Below are 20,560 nucleotides of genomic sequence, written 5' to 3' on the forward strand. Positions count from 1 at the left end.
GGGGGGGGAAGTATACAAACAGTCAGTGAATAAATTTAGGCTGGAAATCAGAAGGCTTCAGAAAAACTGTTGTTTTCAACAGTATCCCAGTAGAATTTTTGTCCTTTCTACTCCTCGTACATCAAAGATAGAGTTTCATGTATTTATGAAAGAGATTATTTAAAATTGTTGCCTTGACAATAAGAAACTAGAAATGACACCCAAGACAGCCCTTTCAGTCCTACATAATACTAAAAAAGATTTCCACCAGAAAAATATTAATCCTTTCTGCATTTTCTTACCTTTGCATCCACTTGCTTCTGAAAGTTATAACAGAAGGAGAGCAATGTGAATTATCAACCTGATTCTCTGCAGTGCTTCTTACTTTCTTTAATCAGTTATTTTCTCTTATTTCCACAGAAGTGTGTATGTGCAGTGCAACACCATGACAGACAGGGCCAAAAGCCTTCTACACATTGTACTAGTAAGACTAACATCAGCATCTTACAGGTGAAGAGGAAACCTTCAGCATCTGCATTTGCATTAAGTCCTTTATGACTGATTCAGTCCCAGGTTTGAGCTTTGGTAAAAGGGGGTAAACATAACACAAAATCCAAACAATATTTATTTGTAGAGTTTCTGGCCCGGCAAACTGTAAATAGCTACTATTAGAATTTTCTAACAGTGAGATTGTCTCTTTGCCAATTATTGTTGAAATAGTACTTTTTTTCCTAATGTTATGTTTTGTGATTGCTGGTCTACCTTTCCATCGTAGCAAACAGAAGGTTCTTCTACAAATAGATGCAGGCATTTACATAGATGTCTTCTTGCTTTTAGGAAGGGACTTTTCTTTTAAGTGCCCTAGGTTCTCACTGAGAAGTGACTAAGACTTAGGTGTAGTTCAAAATAGGTCTTGAATTTTTAGTCAAGTAACAAAATTATAGATAAAAGCGTGATTTAAGTTTTCTCCAGATTTCTTAGTTAATTACAGTAAAGTTAGTGCAGTTATGAGGACAGAGATGACACCAAATTGAGCAACACATCAATTCTTGGATGATTCCATTCATTTCTTGGTTTACCCTGCTTCTAATCCCTATGATTATACTATTCACCCACCTTAGAACTGTGATTATAAATTGAACGATTTTACTTAAGAGGTAATATCGTTCTTGTTATATAATAGTCCCATTAACTCCTGTGAGACTATTTGAGAGGGAGGGTTGCAGGATCTGTGCCTATTTTTTTACTAATAATCTGACAATATACTTCTTTAAAAATCAAAGTTCCAAAAAGGGAAACAGAGTAATTTTTTAAAATTTCTGTCTAATTGCCTGATGTCTAAATCATACAGACATGACCATCTCCTGAAGGTTTTCAGTGCTGACAGATATTTTTAAGGTAGCGTCCTTCTGTAGCTGCTAAGACTAAAAACCACAAGCATTCTGACTAGCACAAAGAATAACTAGATGGACGTAATCTGATTGCTTTTGAATTTTATGGAGTACTGATCACAATTCACAAAAACACAACGAAGCTATGAGGGATTTTCAACATTGTGTAACATGCTGTTCAGTGACTGCTTAGTCTATGTAAGCTGATTGTATTTCAGGTACACAGCAGGTAATAGGGCTGTTATTACTATTATTATCCCAGCACAAATATCACAAGTACACTAACCAAAGTTAGGAAAAGTCACCTTTTTGCATAAAAAGTATCTGGTAATATTGCCATATGCTTTGTCTGCTTGGAACTTAGTAATTTCTGGAAAGAAACTCTTAACATTTTACTGAAATGTCATATGAGAAAAAGTGATCCTAGTATTAAAACAAATGCATCAGCTGCTTCTGCAAATGTATCAACTATTCAAAATAAACAGTATCAAGCAAACAAAAAGAAATATGAATATGTACTAGAGATAGTCTGGAAGTTGTATATAGAATATTTCTAAACTTTTTGGAAATTTCAATCCAGCGGACACTGCTGATGTCTCCAGCTTCTCTTCACTAATAACCCAGACTGGACTTGCAGTAGCTCAGGCCCTTACCTGCTCAGCTAATTTTAGTGTATTTTAAAAATTTTATTTGTGAGGCCTCTGGCTTAACATTTCTAAAACCCTGAGGACTGTGCTATGGTTTGTTTTGGGGGGTTTTTTTGAGTCCCCTGCCTTTGACAGGCTATAGGAGAGTGAGAACTGTAGGAAAGGGGATGTGGATTTATTGATTGAATGTTTCCTCCTTTGCCAGTACTACTTGCTAAGGATTACTGATTTATTAAATATTTAAATCTCCTGAACTTTTAGGCTTACTGCTTGACTTTTTACTGATACTCGTCTTTTATTTTTAGCTATCTTTAAGCATTAGTTTCACTGAGTTATCTTCCTTTATGAAAAGCTGTTGGCTGTTTAGGGGAATAAGGCATGTAATTTTTTTGTTCCTCTGACCCACATCTGAGCTAGATACTAATCTCAGTAGACAGCATAAAACAACTCTTCGCATTCAGACTGTTGGTGTATTAACCTAAGAAATTACTTTCATTTATGTATGTTCCTAAAAGGGTTGCCTTGTACTCACCTGAGTGCAACGTGAGAAAAGGACACACTCCCCAATAGCTGGTTTGGTGTGCTGGTGCTTACCCTGTATCAGTTTCAATGTGTCACTGCCCTTCAGCACTTGGCCTCTGTTAAATCCATTCCACGTTTGCTTGGATAGTGTTGTATAGCTTAACCTCAGCAGAAAAGAAAGTTAATGTTCTTCTGGTCCAAGCAATTCAAGCAAACAGACTTGACTGCATTTCTCATATTGGGAGAACCCAAGATGATCTGAGCACTGCTGGCATCCTAGTAACATGGAAATGCCTGTCATACAGGATGCAAATACATTTTAATCTCAGCACTATGTAAATGTCTGCCTTCCAATAGCACTGCATAGCACGGTCAACTCACAAAAAAAAAAAAAAATTTTCATATGAATAATTCTATGTGTATTCAGTATGCCACTGAGTTGTTTTGCATAAGAAAATCAGCTGTTATTTTCCACCCAAGCAAAGTATGCCCTTGAGGTAAAATGTTTTGATTTCAAGACCAATCTGTCAAAATTTTGGGCTCCTCATATACAGGATTTCCAAGTACTATACAAATACAAACCTACGTCAGAAGAAGATTCTCAAGAAAATGTGCAACCTTGAAGATTCTCATTTAGTACTTTCTAGAAGATTATTCATCACAGCTCGTGTCCTGGATGAATATTTAAAACTAATCTGGAAAGTTGAGAAGAAACGAGAGTTTCTAAAATACAAGCAAATTGCATGGTGAAGAAACAACAGTTCAGGGTTGTCCTTATGTTAGGATTCAGCTTAATCTTCTGTCCTGTTTGAAAACTCTAAATTGACTTTCATAGGATTGTATTTCATGCTAGTTAATTTTAGTAATGTTTCATAGAGAAGGCAATGATAGAGGCTACATTGTAAATCTTGGCATCTAGACAACCTCCTGTAAGAAGATTTAGGAGGAAGTGATGCAAAAAGATGCCATTTAGGAAAGGAGAGAGAAAAGCTTTGGTATAAAACCAGAGGGAGCTTTTACAAGACCAGCCCTAAATGCTCAGAGTACAAAAAATGGAAGACGACAAAAAAGACATTAACAAGAAAAAAGCAGGAATGGCAGCAAGCCAGATGGTGTATAGAGGAAATACATTTTTATCTTTGGCACAGAGCCACACAGGAAGCATTTGACTAAAATGCAAAAAACCATACAGGGATCTAGGACAGGCATCTGAGCAAGGCATAAGTTTATGAGTATATGAATCACTGAAGAAGATGATTTTATGCAATATTTTCTCAGTTTGATAGTATGTGTGGAAAGGAGAGGGAACTGCATTCATAGCAGGAGTTAATTAAGGCAGGTTGAGCAGCTGGGGACAAAAAGGAGAGAAAAATGATCTGCCTTTTGTGAGTCACTTATAAGCTGTAGCACATAAAGGCATGTAAGAGCCATATTACTGAATGCCTACTTAAGTGGAAGATGGGAATCTATCTTTTTCTTTGAGATTCTTTATCTTAGATTTCATTCCTCTTGTTTCTTGTCAGTTCAAAAATCAATCAAGTTGTCTTCTGCACAATAACAAATCCCAAAAACTGAAGAAGATATGTGTATATGTGTATTTCTATCTCCTTTGAGTTCATAATGGTAGATAATAATTCATCTAATTAGACCTAAGTATTGAAACAGGAGACAAATCTTTGTGCTATACAAGTTGGCAGATTATCTCCCTCATGCTTTGAGTCTGGAGAAATCACGTGTGTAAGGATTAAATCATGTTTATGTAGGGTAAATTATTGTGTTGGTAAGAGGAGTATTTTGAGAGCTCTTACTGAATGCTGAATGGCACATATAAATCTAAAAAGCTGCTACATAAAATAATCCTGAATAAAAATACTTGGCCGATAGGCTTTGTATATGCATTATCTGCACTAGGTCAGCTAAACAAGAGGATTTATGTAACTATGGCATTGATTCTGCCAAAATTAGAGAAGCCCGACTATGCTCACTGGCTCTACTCTAAGGTTCATACTATAACTACATCTGTGCCGGGCTAGCCCTTAGTCTGATCAATCCTGTCTAGCTCAATCTTGGAACAGCATCACAGACTTGTACTAAATCTATGCTTAGTTCATCTTTCAGAATTATAGTAGAGCGCTCATTTTCTCTCACTAAAAGGAACCTCTTCTAGAAAAAACCCTTTGCCAGATAATTATGTCATTTTAGTTTATCTTTGTGCCCTTTGCCTTCCTTTCTCTGAATTTATCTTGACTTTCCTTTTACAGTAGTTCCCATGGTATTAGTCTGCTGTAAATTCAGCTATGGTTCATAATTATCTCTGAAAAACATACATGCACAAATAGCTACCAGACATATCTTATTTGTTTTCATTATAAAACTTGTAAGAAGGACTAGCACTGTCAGTACCACAGACTGACAGTTTTGAGGGAGGCCTCCCTGGAGATAAGCAAAATTTTCCATGTGTCTATGAAATGAAACAAAGGCTCCCTGCTGACTTATATTCATCATTACAGACCCTTTTGACTAACAGCCATTTTTTTACTAAGAAGAAAAAAATCTTACTCAAGGCACTACATCGGTCATTTATATTGGTTTTTGAACTATATTAAATATACTTTTTTTTTTTTTCATTTATTTTATCTATGGCAAGAGTAAAGATGTAGATTCTCAGCTGGTATGAAGGAACATAATCACACCAGGAGAGAATCTAGCTAGAAATGTTTAGGTCTTATGCCTGTTTTGCAACAGACCCGCTGTTAATACTCACGTGGGTCTGTTCTCAAATTTGTTCTCTAACAAAGTTAGTAATACAAAACATTGGAACATGCATATTTTAAATATGTGAGAATTCTGATATCCAGACATTGTTGGTGATATTAGAGATTTCCTACTCAGAAACAGTAGTTTCATGTTTAAGAGACAGATAGTCAAAGAACAAGCATAAATAATCTATCCAGAAAAATATACTGATTTCAGCAATGAAATTGCATTAGAAAGTTGCCTTTCGCTGCCTTCACTCATTCATGTGACACCTGTGACAATGACAACAGGAGCATAGACAGTTCATAAGAAATGGAGGCTGACCAGATCCAAAGCTGTGTTTGATATTGATAAGGAGACTGAAATACCGTATCAGTGCTACTAAAAACATTTGAGTTATTCTTGAATCACTGTGCCCAGGTTGAGAGAAGGACAATGGAATAAACCAGCAAGGATCATACTCCTCATAGTTACAGATGTTTCCTGTCTATTCCCCAGGTGAAGCCAAGGGCTAAGAGGTGCTTTCCAGCTCAGTGCAGCTCAGCAGCTTTTCCTGGTGAGTTTGGGTCTCTGTGCACAGTTAACATGTCTGATTGAAATGGCAATGATTACACCTAGTATCGAATTATAAGTGAAGTCTTCACATTTTACTCATTAATGTATTAGTGATAAACTGAATCCTGCCAAGCTTTTTAAGTAGATCAGATTTATTGAAAGTTAGTGAAGCAGACACAGAAACTCTCAGATCAAGAAGTTCATATATACCCTGAACTAGTAATGAATATTAAGTCTCATCCTCAGGAACTAAACCTCTTCATTTTGACCACTTACGGAAAGAGGAGGAAAAGGGACAAAGCTTAAATTCCATGCAAAGGAACTGAATATACAAGTCATACTTACAATTAAATCCTGCCACCATTTGCTAAACTGAACCAATGTTTAAGATTTTAAGAACCTCCCCATGCTTCAAGGTATGTCTGTGTCAATTTTGAAAGAAAAGGACAGGGTAACTGCATACACTGACTATGAAAAGGCTGTGTGTGACTTCAATAGTAAAGAAATAAAAGGGGAAATTTCTTTTTCCTCCTCTATAATCATAGAGAGTATATTAATGACCAGCAGAACTGAAGATTATTCTACCTGAGTTCAAGAGCTGTTAATTTTCAGATTCTTTTTCAAAACCAAAAGCAGGAAAAAAAATTAAAACAAAGTTTAGTAATAAAGTTGGTATACCATGAATATTTACAAATAAAAGTAGAAATATTATATATATATATATACACACACACACACACATACACATGGCATAATATTTAATAACACACATTGTGTTAAAATAGCATTCTTGGCCCTTTGTTGCTGCTTACTTGGTTGCAAAAAATTAGAACACAAGTATTTGATGGCAAAACTAATCTATACAGCATAATTTAAATACAGAGGACAGACACATGTAAATAAGAAAACAGTACAAAATATACCCCCCAAAATTAAATAGTATTCTTATGTTCCTCGTAAGCATGCAATAGCTACATTTTAATTATGCAGTGGCTGTAGTTAAAACCCAACTAACTTTACATTATACCTAATAATGCTCATTTGTGTTTTGCAGTATGAGAAAATACCACAAATAGTCTGTGCTTAGTATAGCAAATATTGCAGAAACATAAATATGTGCAAAGGCTAGATACATAGATTCTAACTGTGATGAAACTCTGTCCTAAGTGATATAAGCCCAGGATACATGGTGGATATTACCAAATTGCATTTTAAACCACATTTTTATGCAGGAAACTCAAAGTTTTCCTCCAAATACAATTACAGCTCTTGCTTGAGTTTAAAAAAATACTGTATGAAAACTTTACAGGATATGTCTTGCCAATATGTTGCCTACTTCTCTATAATAAATGAGATAAATCACTGGCTACAGAACTCTGACCTGGTATAACTGCATGTGACCGCTTTTCACTCATTTACACCTGCTAAGGATTTGGATTTTAAAACACGAGTTGCTGCAGTAGCTAGAATTTAAGAGGATTGAGTTTCCCTGTTACCAAATAGTAAAGTCTGGTCGTACACCCTGGAAATCACTGACAGTAAAAGACCGTGATCGTCTCCTAAGGGTAGGACGACTGGGATTTCTCCCCTTAACCAAATTTAAATAAAGATCAGATCTTAGGAAGCGTGGGTAGCTGTCTTGCTCCATCAGCCTGTATACTGTATTTTGTGCTGCATCAAAGGTGGTGATGATGGGCTGTGCAATGTTCTGACTTGTAACTTCTTTGGTTTGAAAGTCCAAATTCACCTGGAGAATGAGGAAAAGGGTATTTTGTTAATGTATGTTCATGCCTTTCTGCATTTCCTGCGTTGTTATCCACAGCAATGAAACTGTACTTCAGTGGAAGTCTTTTCTGATAAGAGGACCTTGAATCCCTGGTACAATGGGATATTAAAACCACAGGATTAATTTGTACGCTCATGTTCAGTAATGGCTGTCAGAAAGTCGTCACAGATGTGTCATTGGTACAGTGGAAAACTGGCAAAATAGAAGATAAAGTTTGATGTTTGACTAAAAGTCACTTTCTAATAGTGATAGTTGTAGTTGTCAGGCTTTGCAACACCAGGCTAATACAGAACTCCTCCATTCTCATTTAGAATTTATGTAGAATTTTGTATCATTAGACTATGTTAATGAATATTTAAAATTTCTGGTGGTTTTGTACAATTTTGGTAGTAGGAAGGTGAGAAAACTCTAATAATTAAAATATTAAAATTATTTTAATGGGTTTCTGGAAGCTTTAGATGGGAAAAGCATATGAAAATGATCATTTATTCCATGTGCCACTGCATTCATCCTGAGAAGACTTAATTAGTATGAGACTTCCATTAAAGTGTCAGGCACTGATTTAAGTATGCTATTTTGAAAAGTAAGATAGAATATATTAAAAAACTGTTGATCCAGTCAAAAAGTGACTTCAATAATATGCTTTTTCTTTCTTCACTGAGATACACCTGTCATTTTCATAAAGCTAGTTAAAACAAATAATTTAGATCTAAGAACTGATGATAAAATAATCAACTCATCAAACCTAAGATTTTACAATCCTATTGAACTGTACACTCAGAAATCTGTGTGTAAAAGAGCTCTGCTGGACAAGAAGATAGTCAGAGAGAAGATGCAAGTTCCAGAGCTGTGTGGCCTGAATTGAGATGCTGTTGGCTGGACCCAGCTGCTCAGCTGAAGACAAGGAAGGAAGTCTCACCAAAGCCAACTGCTTAAGGTCAACAACAGCACCCACACTATGTGCACCAAATCAAAAGTATGACAGATAAATCATTACATTACTCTTAGTCAAAGTACAATTTCCACACCCTCTTCTCTCCCTAGGTTTCCTCCTGCTCATTTTTTTGCTGACATCAATCTCGTAAGTGTTGACAGTATCAGCACTTGATGCCCTGCCATAACTGCTCATAGCTTGACCAATAGGCAATGGCAGGTGCTACCTCAGACATCTCAGGGGCTTTCTTTTTATGTAAGGTCCACCCCAAATAACTACAGCAAGGAAAGAAATAAAAAGGGAGGTAAGTCTCTGAAAGTGGACATTTCCCAGGAAAAGTGGATCTGAATCTAAATAATCTATAGGAATCACAAGTGGAAATTGTATCATTTTGCAATTGTTCTCTTAAAATGAGAATTACACCTTTTTCACCCTTGTTACAAGGAAGCGGCAATTAGTGTTTCACTTTTGCTATTCTGACAAACAAAAAAAAAAGAATATAGGGAAAAAGGAGTATTGGCAAGGGACATTTCTGGTCTGCTCAAACTTGACAGAATTACAGGAAATTGTAAGTCCAAAAAACCTATTGGAGAGGCTGATTGTGATTTCAGTGAGAGTTCATTGTCTCCCAAACTGTTCATCCCCTTCCTAGAGCAGACAAAAAATAGTCCTTTTTCTCATTTATGAATCCTTTATAACACGCTTCAGTAAGAAAAAATTGTAAATATGAAAATTTTTTGCACTTTTATAGTAATATAAAAAGGTCTTAGTATTGGTGAGGATTGACACATCAACATTTTTTTGTGTATGTGTTGACAGTAACATACCAAGAATATGCAATGAGAGCTTAGGGGCAGAAAGAGGGGAGGGGTCAATCAAGAAAAGTCCATGCTTAAAACATAATTATTATTTTAAAGAATATGTTTAATTTAATAGTTTCTTTTAACCTTTTTACTTACTTAAAAGCTTCTGAACATTAGTTATGTAATAATTTAATAGATAATTACTCATTTAAGAGAAAGGGAGAATAAATCTGTTGTTCTGGAGGTAGCTTTAAATAAAGAAACAATATGTTTTCCACAAATGCTAGCCGATATGTCTCATTGCAGCTTTAACATTTAACATTGCTATTTTTTCTTAAATATACTGTATATATGTGTGTGTGTATATATATATCCTGGCTTTACATAGCACTAGGAATCTCTGATTCCTGTGGTATAATATTTAAGCTTGTGCTCTACACTTAGAAGACTAACACAGAGGGGGTATTGAAAGGACTATGGACAGCGAGAATACTCTAGCAATTGCTTCCAGATTTCCTTCCAGAGCTTGACATTTAAGATACAGCCTTCTTACGTCAGTGACTACAGGATTAACTGCTGCCCCTGCTTCTGGGCATGCTCTTCTTAAAAGCAGACTTCATCAGATGCAGCTATCAAATACTGTGTACAATGAAGAACATTTTTACTGTACCTCTTTTGGAGCATCTTTCTGTATGAATGTTTCATAAATTATCTTAGCTTTTGGCAAAAGTTCATGTGCAGTTTTGTTTTTCTTGTAATCCTCACAAGCTATCCAGAACTCGATGTTCTCCTCACTGAACTCAGTTTTCAGAAATTTTGTAAAGGCATCCAGTCCAGCTACAAAAGAGAATGTTGAATTGTATTTTTAAAATATATCCTTATCATACAGTTACTCTTTTCACAGTCTGTGCAAGGTAAAAAAACAGGTTGTGCTCCCTTTGAATTACATCACATTATAGATAATTATTTTGAAATGCATAAAGGTTTTAAAATAAGTGCAGTTCTTCCATTATGATCCTGCATGCTGTAACTCCCATTGCAGAATTCTCAGCATCTGTAAAAATCCACTACCAAGATCTCATTAATTTAGAAATAGAAGCAATCAAAACATGTTGATGTATGTGGAAGTGATGGGCTTTATTCCAGCTGAATATCAATTTGACTGAAACACTATTTGAATCTTTGCCTGTAAGTAGGCTGTTCTCCAGCAGCAATTTAAAATCAGTGGCTTTTAGCATCTTTACAATTTGCTTTATCCTATTGTTACTATGCTGAAGACATTTTCTTTCCCAAGTATGCTTAATCTGTGGAACTAACACAGTCATACTGATGTCAGCTGTTCAGAGGAACAGATCTGAAAAGCACATAGTGTCCAGCACTCTAGCTAGATTATCATATGTGTGTCCCTCCAAAATGGAAGGAGTGATATATGTGTGTTTGGTAATTATGCAAAGCAACAGGCCCTTTCAAGTGATGGTCAGCTTTTAGAAACAAATTGTATCAGAAGTGACAAAGTCCTTTCTTAAGTACATAAAACATGTTTTCATTTTTAAGGTTTGGTCTTGCAGTCAGGAATATTTGGGCAATATTCAAATTAAATTCTACTGTTTATTGAAGGAACTCTTTGATGTCTGTTATATTACTTTGTTCAATAAAATATGAAAGTTAAAAGTTATTTTCAACTATTTTAAGTAGTTGACAGCATGCTATACCCTAAGTACATGAGGAGAGCAGAAACACATGCTGCTATAATTGACCCATCATATCTAGTTTAGGTAACTGTCAGGTCTATTTAAGTGCACAACTGGATTTTATAGTTTTCCATTATTTCCCACCAATTTTCCATCCTAACAGTCTGCACAGAGAGGAAAAACCTACTAACCTTTCTCAGAAAGCAGTTTGTCGAAAGATTCTGACCATTTCATTGCTTCTTCAGGAGACACACTGCTTAAGAAACAGAAAGTGTTTTTTGAAGAATTGTACATATTGTGTATTTATGGAGTTGTTGTGACATGTTATCTGTTACTGTTATTGCTCAGGACTGTTTTCACAAAACCTATGATTAGATCACTTTACTTAAATGAGCTCATTCTCTTAAGGACTTCAGAAACATTGGTTAAATTTTTTTCTGACATTTTTCCTGCAGAGTTGTACTTTTTTCCCCCCTCTTAAAAAAAGAAAAAAAAAAATCAGAGCAGAGATTTGTCTCTTCAGTCTTTATGTTGTGTTACTGATCTTTAAGGGAATTGAGATCATGCAGTATGGTAAAACTCATGAGCGAACCAGGTCAGTAACCAAGTCAGTCACCTACTTGAACTTTAAAAATGCTCTTGCAGAGATGTGGTTTTGAATGCACTCAACCTGAGGCTGTTACCACAGTCTATTTTTAATGAAACATGGAAAATTCTATGGCCTGAAGACAAAGTTGCAGCAATATGGTTTAGGTGATAGTCTTATAGGGTAATAGCATATGTAGCCTGGTTTGTTTACCACTTATTTCAAATGTCATGATATTCTGAGACACTGTGCTCCATTTATAAAACTCCCCATATCCTTCATCAAACATGTCAAGCTGCATGTATTTTACTTTGATTTCAAATATTCTGCCCTAGAGAATAATGCAGAAAGAAGAAAAGAACACCCTACTTCATTCACACAGTTTTGGAGAAACCCTTTTTTGGTTTTGTATAGATTAATGCTGAATGCACACCTGGACTGTATTTTCAGTAGTCCAGAACTGGACTAAGCCTGGAGATGAACTGTATCATGCCAGCACTAGGACTTATGTTCCAAGCCTGAAGGTGAAGTCAATTTTTATCACGTGATTTATTAATATAAATATTTTAAACCATTTTCATTTGAGGGAAAAGCACAGTACACTTAAAGTATCAACAGGCAACTTGTCCAGGGTTACTTGGTTAGAACAACTTCCTATGGACTGAACGCTTCTTGAATAGAGTTCCCCCTTCCCTGTGGAGGCTTGCTGTTCTGTTGCCTGGTTTGTTGCCTGATTTAGTTTGGTTCCCTTGGCAGAATCTGTAGGCACATGAAGTTTAGATGAAAAGAGTTTAAGCCAGTAATGATCTTGGGATGCACAAAACTAAAACGAGGGCTTGGGGTTTTTTTTTTATTTTAAGAGGTGCCACATGTCTCCTAGATTAATTGCTTATAGGAATGAAATTATTAGCTAGGGAGAGACAAACAGTTTTGAGAGGTACAAATGCTGGAGAACTGAAATTCAAGAAATTAGCATAGGCCAGTAAATTAGGGGGATTCTGGAGTCAGGGAAAATGAGACCTCACTCCCTTACAGAGTTTTTTAGTTATGAGAAGTGCAAAAAGTGCAGTTCTCTGAACTGTGTGGACCTGCAAGTCTGGGAACAGTGGGTTCCTATAGCTACAGAAATTAATTTGGTCATAGTGAAAGATAAACCCAGATGACTTCAGACAACATATACAGCCCACAACTGCACGGAATGCTGGAGAGGTGCTTTGCTGGGTCTGGAAACTCTTAGTGTGAATTTCTGGTTCTCCTTCACAAACTGCATCAACCTGGTAGCCTCACAGATCCCCAGCACCTGGATGTGTTGCTGCAATAACAGACAGATTTGTTCAGCTTTGCCACTTTCTAAAGGTGAGAACAAACTAACCGGTCACAGGCATTTCCACTATCACCACACTGTCCATCGGCAGCGTTTCATTAAATTCTCTTCCTACTTATGTTAGTATTTGTGTGAAAATGGAAATCGTCAAAACCATGTAAATTGCTTAAATAATAAATCCCTGTTAGTCAGGCACCTGGCTGAAAATAACGTGGTAAAAGGCAGTTGGCTGAGTGATAGTCTGTTAAAAGGGGGAAATTCTTTAGAGAATTATGTATCTGCCTCTGAAAGTGTCTCTTCACAGATTATAAGAATGCATCGATGGCTGTGTACTTTGTAGGAAATGCCACCCAATACTGTCTGCGTGCAGGTGCCATGGAGGCTGTGCCTTCTCTTTCAGATGCAATCCTAGCATCATTTTACATGTCTGGAACATGAAAAAAGGGTATTCTCAGCATTGTTTTACCTTTGTTCATCATTACAATGCCTTGTATTTCTGGGTGAATTGTGAAACCATTTAATTAAGGCATCTGCCAGCAGCATACAAGAAAGAGAGGGGGGAAAAAAGAAAGTATTGAAACCCTCTATGGCAGTGGACTGGAAAGTATTCCAGATCCTGAGTACACCCTATCATTTGGATGGGCATTTTCATGAGTTTTAGAAACAGAGTTTGGGCCTTTATACAATTTCTACTACGTGTGGACAATTAGTAAGGGCTTGTAGAAGCAGCTCTGGTCAAAGCAGGCATCTTGGTCCCAAAGACAGTAACTGCTTAAACAAGTTGCATCACGCTTAACAAGACAAAAGAGCATGGGAAGCACTGAAGTGTTCCAAAGTGATCTGTGATGGAAAGAAAGGGGCAGCAAATTTTTTAGGTCATGGAGTTGCAGCACTTCACTCATTCCTTCTTTTCAGTCAAGACCTACACATGCAATCCTTAATATATCGATAACATCTTGGCACCCCGTTGAAGCCAGGAACTAAACTCTTATTGAAGTCAACAAAACCAAGGTTTTACTCTATATCTTTATGAGAAATACTATAACAGGGACAATACTATAAGAGTGTTTAACATCTGAATTCTGGAGACAACAGTGTTCAAACAATTACTGCAATTATTGAGGAACTATGCATTCAGGATTTGACATGCACCTGGCACCTGTGCATCACAGAATTCTTTCCAAGGAGCTGTATGATTTCCCTGTAAGCAGTAATTTGTCAGCGACATTTCTGAGTTGATGCTTGCTCAATATGGTCAGTGGACTAATAAAAATGCTGTCGGCACGAGTGAAGGTTTAAATGTATATGTAATCTAATCTACACTTAGTGGTGTGAAAACACTAGTGATGAGTTACCTTGATGCATACCCGATAATTCTATAGTGCTTGGGTTAGATTGCTAACTTTTAAAATAAATAGATCTTTAAAATGTTATTCTCTGCCAAGTCTGAATGCACACACACAAATGCAGGAAGCATCCTGAGTCACAGAGGCACTTCCTGAAAGGAATCCCCGTCAATTCAGTCTTTTGTAATGCTTACCTTGCTGCTTTTGTCAAGTTTCCAGGTTTACCAAGATGATCACCTTCGTGGAATTCAGATTTCTGCAGGAGAAGGCTCAGCCTATTTCTCTTCTGCTTAGCTCTGCAACAGAATTGGTGTAGTTTTTCAAGCAATCTTGATAAATTGTTTTTCCCTCAAACATTTCCTTTGACTAATCTCTCTGCTTCTACATCATATATCCCCCTATGTTTGCTTATAGTAATGCTAATGTTACTTCTCCTACATATATATTATTCACATTAATGATTATTTATAGCTTAGTATGAATTTACATATGATGGACTGGCAAAGGGAAATGGAAATCTTTTCATTTTCAGTATCTTTTTCATTTATTTTAAAGATGAGGGAGTGAAATTTCACATTGCAAAACATAAACAGTTGGCTCAGCATTTTCTACTTTTAAAGTTGCATAAAGAAAAAGGAAGTATTGCTTCCTGTCATTTGAAATTTTTAAGAAGAAAATTTCCCAGGTCATATTCAGACTTTAAAGAGCATTTCTCAGAACTTCTTGAAACCTCCCTTTCTTATTATCATAGTTTATTTTTTTGTTTCTTTTTCTTAAAACATATTTCCACAATGAATTAATATTTTATGTACACAATTCCTAGGATTGTAGTAAAAGATAAAACAGTATATGCCCTAAATTCAAACCCACAAGCTGTTAGAATCCTCTGTGTAAACATAACAGTGTGTCAGCATGACGTTAAAACTTACCCAGGCTTGTTCGCTTTATGTGGCTCTTCTTTAATTGATTTCATGACTTTGTAATAGGATTTATCCTTTGAAGCAGAAATGTTTAGTTGGGGGAATAAAAGAAGTGGGTTCTCCATCTTCCTCTAAAAAAGCCTCTCAGTTTCTTATACTTCCTTATAGCGGTTGCATCTGGAGTAATTGATGTGCTCAGGAGGGCTCTCACATGCTATATCAGGCTGGGTTGCCCCCGTTGGCCGTTGAGCAGTTTCCAGAGCAGGTAGTGGGAAGAAGGAGGTTCTCCACCTTCACTGCCACTGCAGCTGCACGTACACGGGGCTTTAAGCAGAGTTCTGGTTTTACAGTCGTCATTTAGGGAAGTGAGATTGCAACTTTGCAAAATGGCCGTTGATCATCCAGACAAACACAGCTATCAGCAGAGGGCAGCTCCCAGGTTTCTGTTTATGGAACCTGGTATTTTACTAGACTTAGGATGATGCCAACATTTTTAGCCCTATGGGAAGTGTACGTATCTTCTCTAAAATGAACTTTAATGAGAATAATTTTGCATAAAATAATGTACAACATTGTCTTAAGCTCTAAGAACTTCTAACTGACCTTAAACTGCCCTCTACAGCCTCAGGTGCCATATGCTGGACACAAAATCAGTTCTAGCTACAGTATGCTAACTTGAAACTCAGGGTTTCTCCAAGTCTCCTGCGAGAGCCAGATGAAGCTCTGGTTGATCAGATATAAGTGGAGATTTTAATTTTTGCACCATTTTTCAGAAATGATGAGCACCTACTTCTAATTTCCAGCTTGTACACTTAAAGTTCCTCCTTTATATACGTGGCTTTATTTTCATTTACAATGTCCTAGCCAGGATGAAAAGTCTTTAGTTCAGCACAGAAATTTGTGATTTTGTTTTTGACCGTAAATAACCAAATATTTCTAGTTTCATTTTGCATAATGTAAAAATGATTATTTTTTTAGACTGGTCAGCACAAATTACCTCTTTACATACAAGATCGATGTCAATTAAGTTTCTCATTCTGAAGTACAGTTTGTGTTGGAGGTGTCAGGAACACTACATCTCTACCAAAGAAACCTCTTCAGTGTTGGCTGAACGAGGGGCTGGAAAAGATTAAAACTATGCAGTAGTTAATTGATTAAGAAATAAATAGTCCTCCTTTTTTTTTTAATGCCAATGCCTTGTTTGTATTATTCAGGTAAGACACCAAGTCCTAGGCAGAAGACATGACCTCATCACCCTCCCACAATTTTGTCAAGTTCTACGCAATTACTGCAACATGGGCAAGTATTGGGCAAGAGTCCCACCATGGCCTTTTCCTTGTGGCTTGCGGAGCTGAGGCAGATCGGAAGTACTAATATTCAAAAGAACTAAAAAAAAATCTCTGCTGAGACTCCAAATTCCTGAAACATAACAAAAGAGACGTTATCTATTATGATTACTTTTAAGAGAGAAAAAAATAAAACTCGTGTATTACATGTGTGATACAAATCTTTAAATCAGACTGCATGGGAAATATGCAGGCAAAACTGCCTTTTGTGACCCAAGGACCTTTAAGAAGCAGGGTTATGGTTTTAAACTGCATTTTCAGTTTCAGAGTAGGCTTATATATCACATCCTTCTTTTTTAAAACTGGTTTTAACCACAGCTGTCTTCAATAATATATCCTGCCTTTTACCAATAAGTAAATATAGAATGCATGATTTTATTTCACTTTTCTGCAACAGTGGTAGTCACGTGAGCTTTTTTCACCTGTTATGTATATATAATACTGTCTATGTTCATCTGCCATAATTATATTACCTGGTGATTTCAGTTCCTGAAAAATGTTGTTAACTGTAACCTCAATAGTTCATATAAGTTGATTTAAGAAAGTCTTGTAGCATGAAACGTCACTCAGAATTGAATTCTGGTGGTCTTACCACTATACCATGTAACTTACAGATGGAAATGACCCATTATGTCATCTCTTTCAGGACCCACCGAGGATGGGCTCTCCCCAGCATACATCTGCATGGCTTGTCCAATCTGCTCTTAAAAGACTCAAAAGCAACAGGTGTCATGTCTTAGATACTTGAAAGATTGCTGTACTATACTGTGACAATGGTATCAGTCTTGAATGCAGCAATGTGCTGTGCATCTCCTGAGAATTCACTTGGAAAATTTACTGGGGGTGGCAGGGGGAAGAAATGGAATAATTACAAGCTATCTCTTCCCCTCCCCTTTGGGTTTTTCCCATTAATAGAAAGCTATTATAATATTCAGGCCCTGAAGTAGTCAAATTGCATCAAAGTCAGTCTGTGTTTTGTCAACAATGGTGCTGGTGCTAAGAAGTGTTTCTGGTTTGCACTGCAGGCTCCAGTAGTTATAGCAACAGTATTAATGACCCTGTACATGCTTCTGGACCATTTTGTATAAGCAAGATGCCAATATAGAAAAATGAGTAAATTATTTTAAGCCAGAAAAAGCAGATACAGAAAATTATGTTTATGACATGACTAGAGACCTAGAAAGCTCTAAAGAAATTTGGGATGAGAACCAAATGTCTTGATTCCCAAGCATTTCTCTAGCCACTGAAATGTATTCACAAATCTTTTGGGAAGGAGAATGTTAATTTTTAAGCCATCAAATCAAGATAATCTCTGCAAAATGAGAGCAATTATCAAGAGCTTTCACAGTTAGGTAAATACAATATGTATTTTCAAAGCAATCTTTGTGTGAAAAGAAAGCAAAATTGAATAGATTGTAAAGTGCAGTAAGTTCCTTGAGGTGGTGCTCTAATCTCTTTGGGCCTGTTCCTCGGTTGGCAAGTGTCTGCACTGGCTTCTGTTAAATGTTTGATAATGTCTTATCACAGCTGGTGGGAAAGTCGTGCTTGACTTGTGTAGACCCACCAGCTGCTCTCTGTGAAAGAAGAACTGAATGATACCATTAGCAATAACGGCATTGTATTATACACTGAATATGTCGTATTTCTTTTTTAAAGGCAAGCACTGAAAGATTCAGACTTTTAGTTCAGCTGAAGTGAAGCCCTAATTGAGTGGTTCAGCTCAGCAACAAAGAACTAGAACACGAGTTCTCCTTTGTTAGTAATCCCTCCACATCTTCAAGCTATTTTCGTTCCTTGCCATGTAAGCATAAACTTTGCCGCCTTCATGTCCATGGTCATATTCTAGCACTGCCTGGGCTTCTCCGCAACCGAGCTTTGCCATTGTTCTTATTCAAATCCAATTTTATCAGTATGGCTTTTGTGGGGTCATGTTTGTTTTAGTTTCTGCTTAAAGGTAGCAACAGTCATCTTTCTGGGAAGAGAAAAAAAAAGGCAACATAATCTCTTTACTGTCCTGTGAAGAATAAGCACGGAAAGAAACTTAACCGAGGAGCATGGGCTGAAATCTGAGTTGAAAATTAAAATTACATGTTTTGAATGAATATGGCTTTACTAAATCTGCTGCTCTTCAGTGACTTCTTAACAATTTATGACTCCTCAATATTTATGTTGTTTATTCATTATTGGAAATCATAATTGGACCTAAAATTTAATAATGGTATGATCCAACACATGGTTGTTTTGTTTATGTTCAAATAAAAAAAAATTTTTGCTTCACGAAGCAATACCAAAAGGAAAATAGTTTTATTGTAAATCTCAAATTGAGGAGCTTGCAGTCTAATTCAGTGAATTACTTTAGTGGTGCACTTAAAAGATTCATCCTAGTGGAGGAACCTGGCATGTGGAATACTTCAAAGTTAGTGGAAGAGAAGCATTATAACGCCTACACATAGTTCACATTATAAACCCCTCTTTTGTTGCTGCTGTTTAAAAGGAAGGAAACAAAATTGCATTGTTTCAGATATGGATCACTGACAAAAGAAACAACACTTTGCATTCAGGGTCTGTAGGTCCTGTCAGCCACGGATTGCAAAGAGTTTTGTAAGGCATCCGTGATGAAAACTCAAGCTTGGTGCAGGCTTTGGAATCCTGGTAGCTTCAGCAGAGCTGCTGTGGAAAAGATCTACATCTGTGCTAAACTAAATACACTTATTTCATCTTTTGAAAGGTCAAAATAAGAAAGTGAGTCTGCAAAGTTCTCAGCCAATTCATTTCCTGCCTGTCCCATGGTTATATGGCCAGCAACTCTGATTAGTTCTATTTACATGTTGCATACATCACTGTCACAATTAATCTACAGGAAGCTGGTTTCTCAGTTGCACCACTCGGTGTTTACAATTAGCTCTCCACAAGTGTGTAGCAATGACATTAGTGCTCAGGAGACAATTGTGTTTTAATGACCAGCTTCCCCATGTGCCCACCTAGGACACTCACACATTTAAAATGTGGGTTTTTAGCGTGGTATTCACAGGAAATGCTGAAGGCAGGAATGTACTCTAGATCCTGCCCAAAATATCCTACTGGAGTTGTGCACTACTGGATTTATTTCTGTCTTACAGAAACCCAGGGGGATTCCTCACATAACAACCTGCTTTTTTTTCAAGAGAAAAATTTATCAATCCATGCTAATAGTGCAAGCAACAGCAAGTGCTGGGCTGAGCGTTTCTGGTCCTTCTGTGAAAGGTGTGGGATAACAGAATGGAGAGACTATCACTTAGACATGCAAGAGGATTGTGACTCCTGGTCCACTGAATATTAGCCATAAGATCAAACTCCCTACAGCAGACAAGGGAATAAAATCTGTTTTACATTAGAACTGAGTCTGTTACCACTGAACTACTGTGTGGTTTAAGCAAAGCCCTTGTTGTTGGATATCAGGCATGTCCTCACTTCGCTCTTTCAGTCAGATGATTCAGGAATATCTCAGGGATGCTGCAGCACAGGTTGAACTGCTAGGGCAAGGCATTGTCAAACCTCCATAATGCAGAACTAGGGAAGCCGTAAGGAGCATTTTGTATTTAAAAGGCAGCTCTGCAGGGAAGAGGGCTACCCTGGGGCTGGGAGAGCACTCAAAACAGGTTTTGAAGGTCACACCTAGGTATTTAGGATGAAATTAGACAGGACCTAAGAGCTTAGATTCTACTGTAAAGTTGCCCTTGCTGGCTGCAGTGTTGCATCATGTGTTCCCTTAGTATAATATAGCACTGCTACAGATACACCTAATCCTGCCTATTCAGAGCACAGCTAAGATTTCTGCAATAACACTTTCTTCAGCTTATATGTTAGTATGTTTTATTCACCGTTACTTCTTCCTGATATTGTATTGTTCTGATTTAGGTGATGTAAATAGTCCTCGGGTTTACAAAGAAGCATGGTGGATTGCTCATCAGGCCAGTAAAAAAACTGATACCAA

The 20,560-nt window shown here is 36.9% G+C and overlaps 1 protein-coding gene across 2 annotated transcripts; it reads right to left on the reverse strand.

Moving 5' to 3' along the window:
- Positions 1–6,003: 6,003 nt before the first annotated feature.
- RGS18 (regulator of G protein signaling 18) lies at positions 6,004–15,559 on the reverse strand. Of its 2 annotated transcripts, none has more exons than XM_026854077.1 (5): positions 15,251–15,559; positions 14,516–14,617; positions 11,257–11,318; positions 10,045–10,211; positions 6,004–7,598 (listed from the first exon to the last, which is right to left on the reverse strand). In XM_026854077.1, the coding sequence occupies exons 1-5, from the start codon at positions 15,364–15,366 to the stop codon at positions 7,344–7,346; spliced, it is 702 nt and encodes a 233-aa protein (XP_026709878.1). In that variant the 5' UTR covers positions 15,367–15,559; the 3' UTR covers positions 6,004–7,343. The 2 variants fall into 2 exon arrangements, with proteins under 2 accessions (XP_026709878.1, XP_026709877.1); XM_026854076.1 differs by having other exon boundaries at positions 11,257–11,321; positions 15,251–15,529.
- Between the last annotated feature and the right edge of the window lie 5,001 nt (positions 15,560–20,560).

The sequence above is a fragment of the Athene cunicularia genome (assembly GCF_003259725.1).
Source record: "Athene cunicularia isolate RWA chromosome 8 unlocalized genomic scaffold, athCun1 chr8_part1, whole genome shotgun sequence".
NCBI lineage: Eukaryota > Metazoa > Chordata > Aves > Strigiformes > Strigidae > Athene > Athene cunicularia.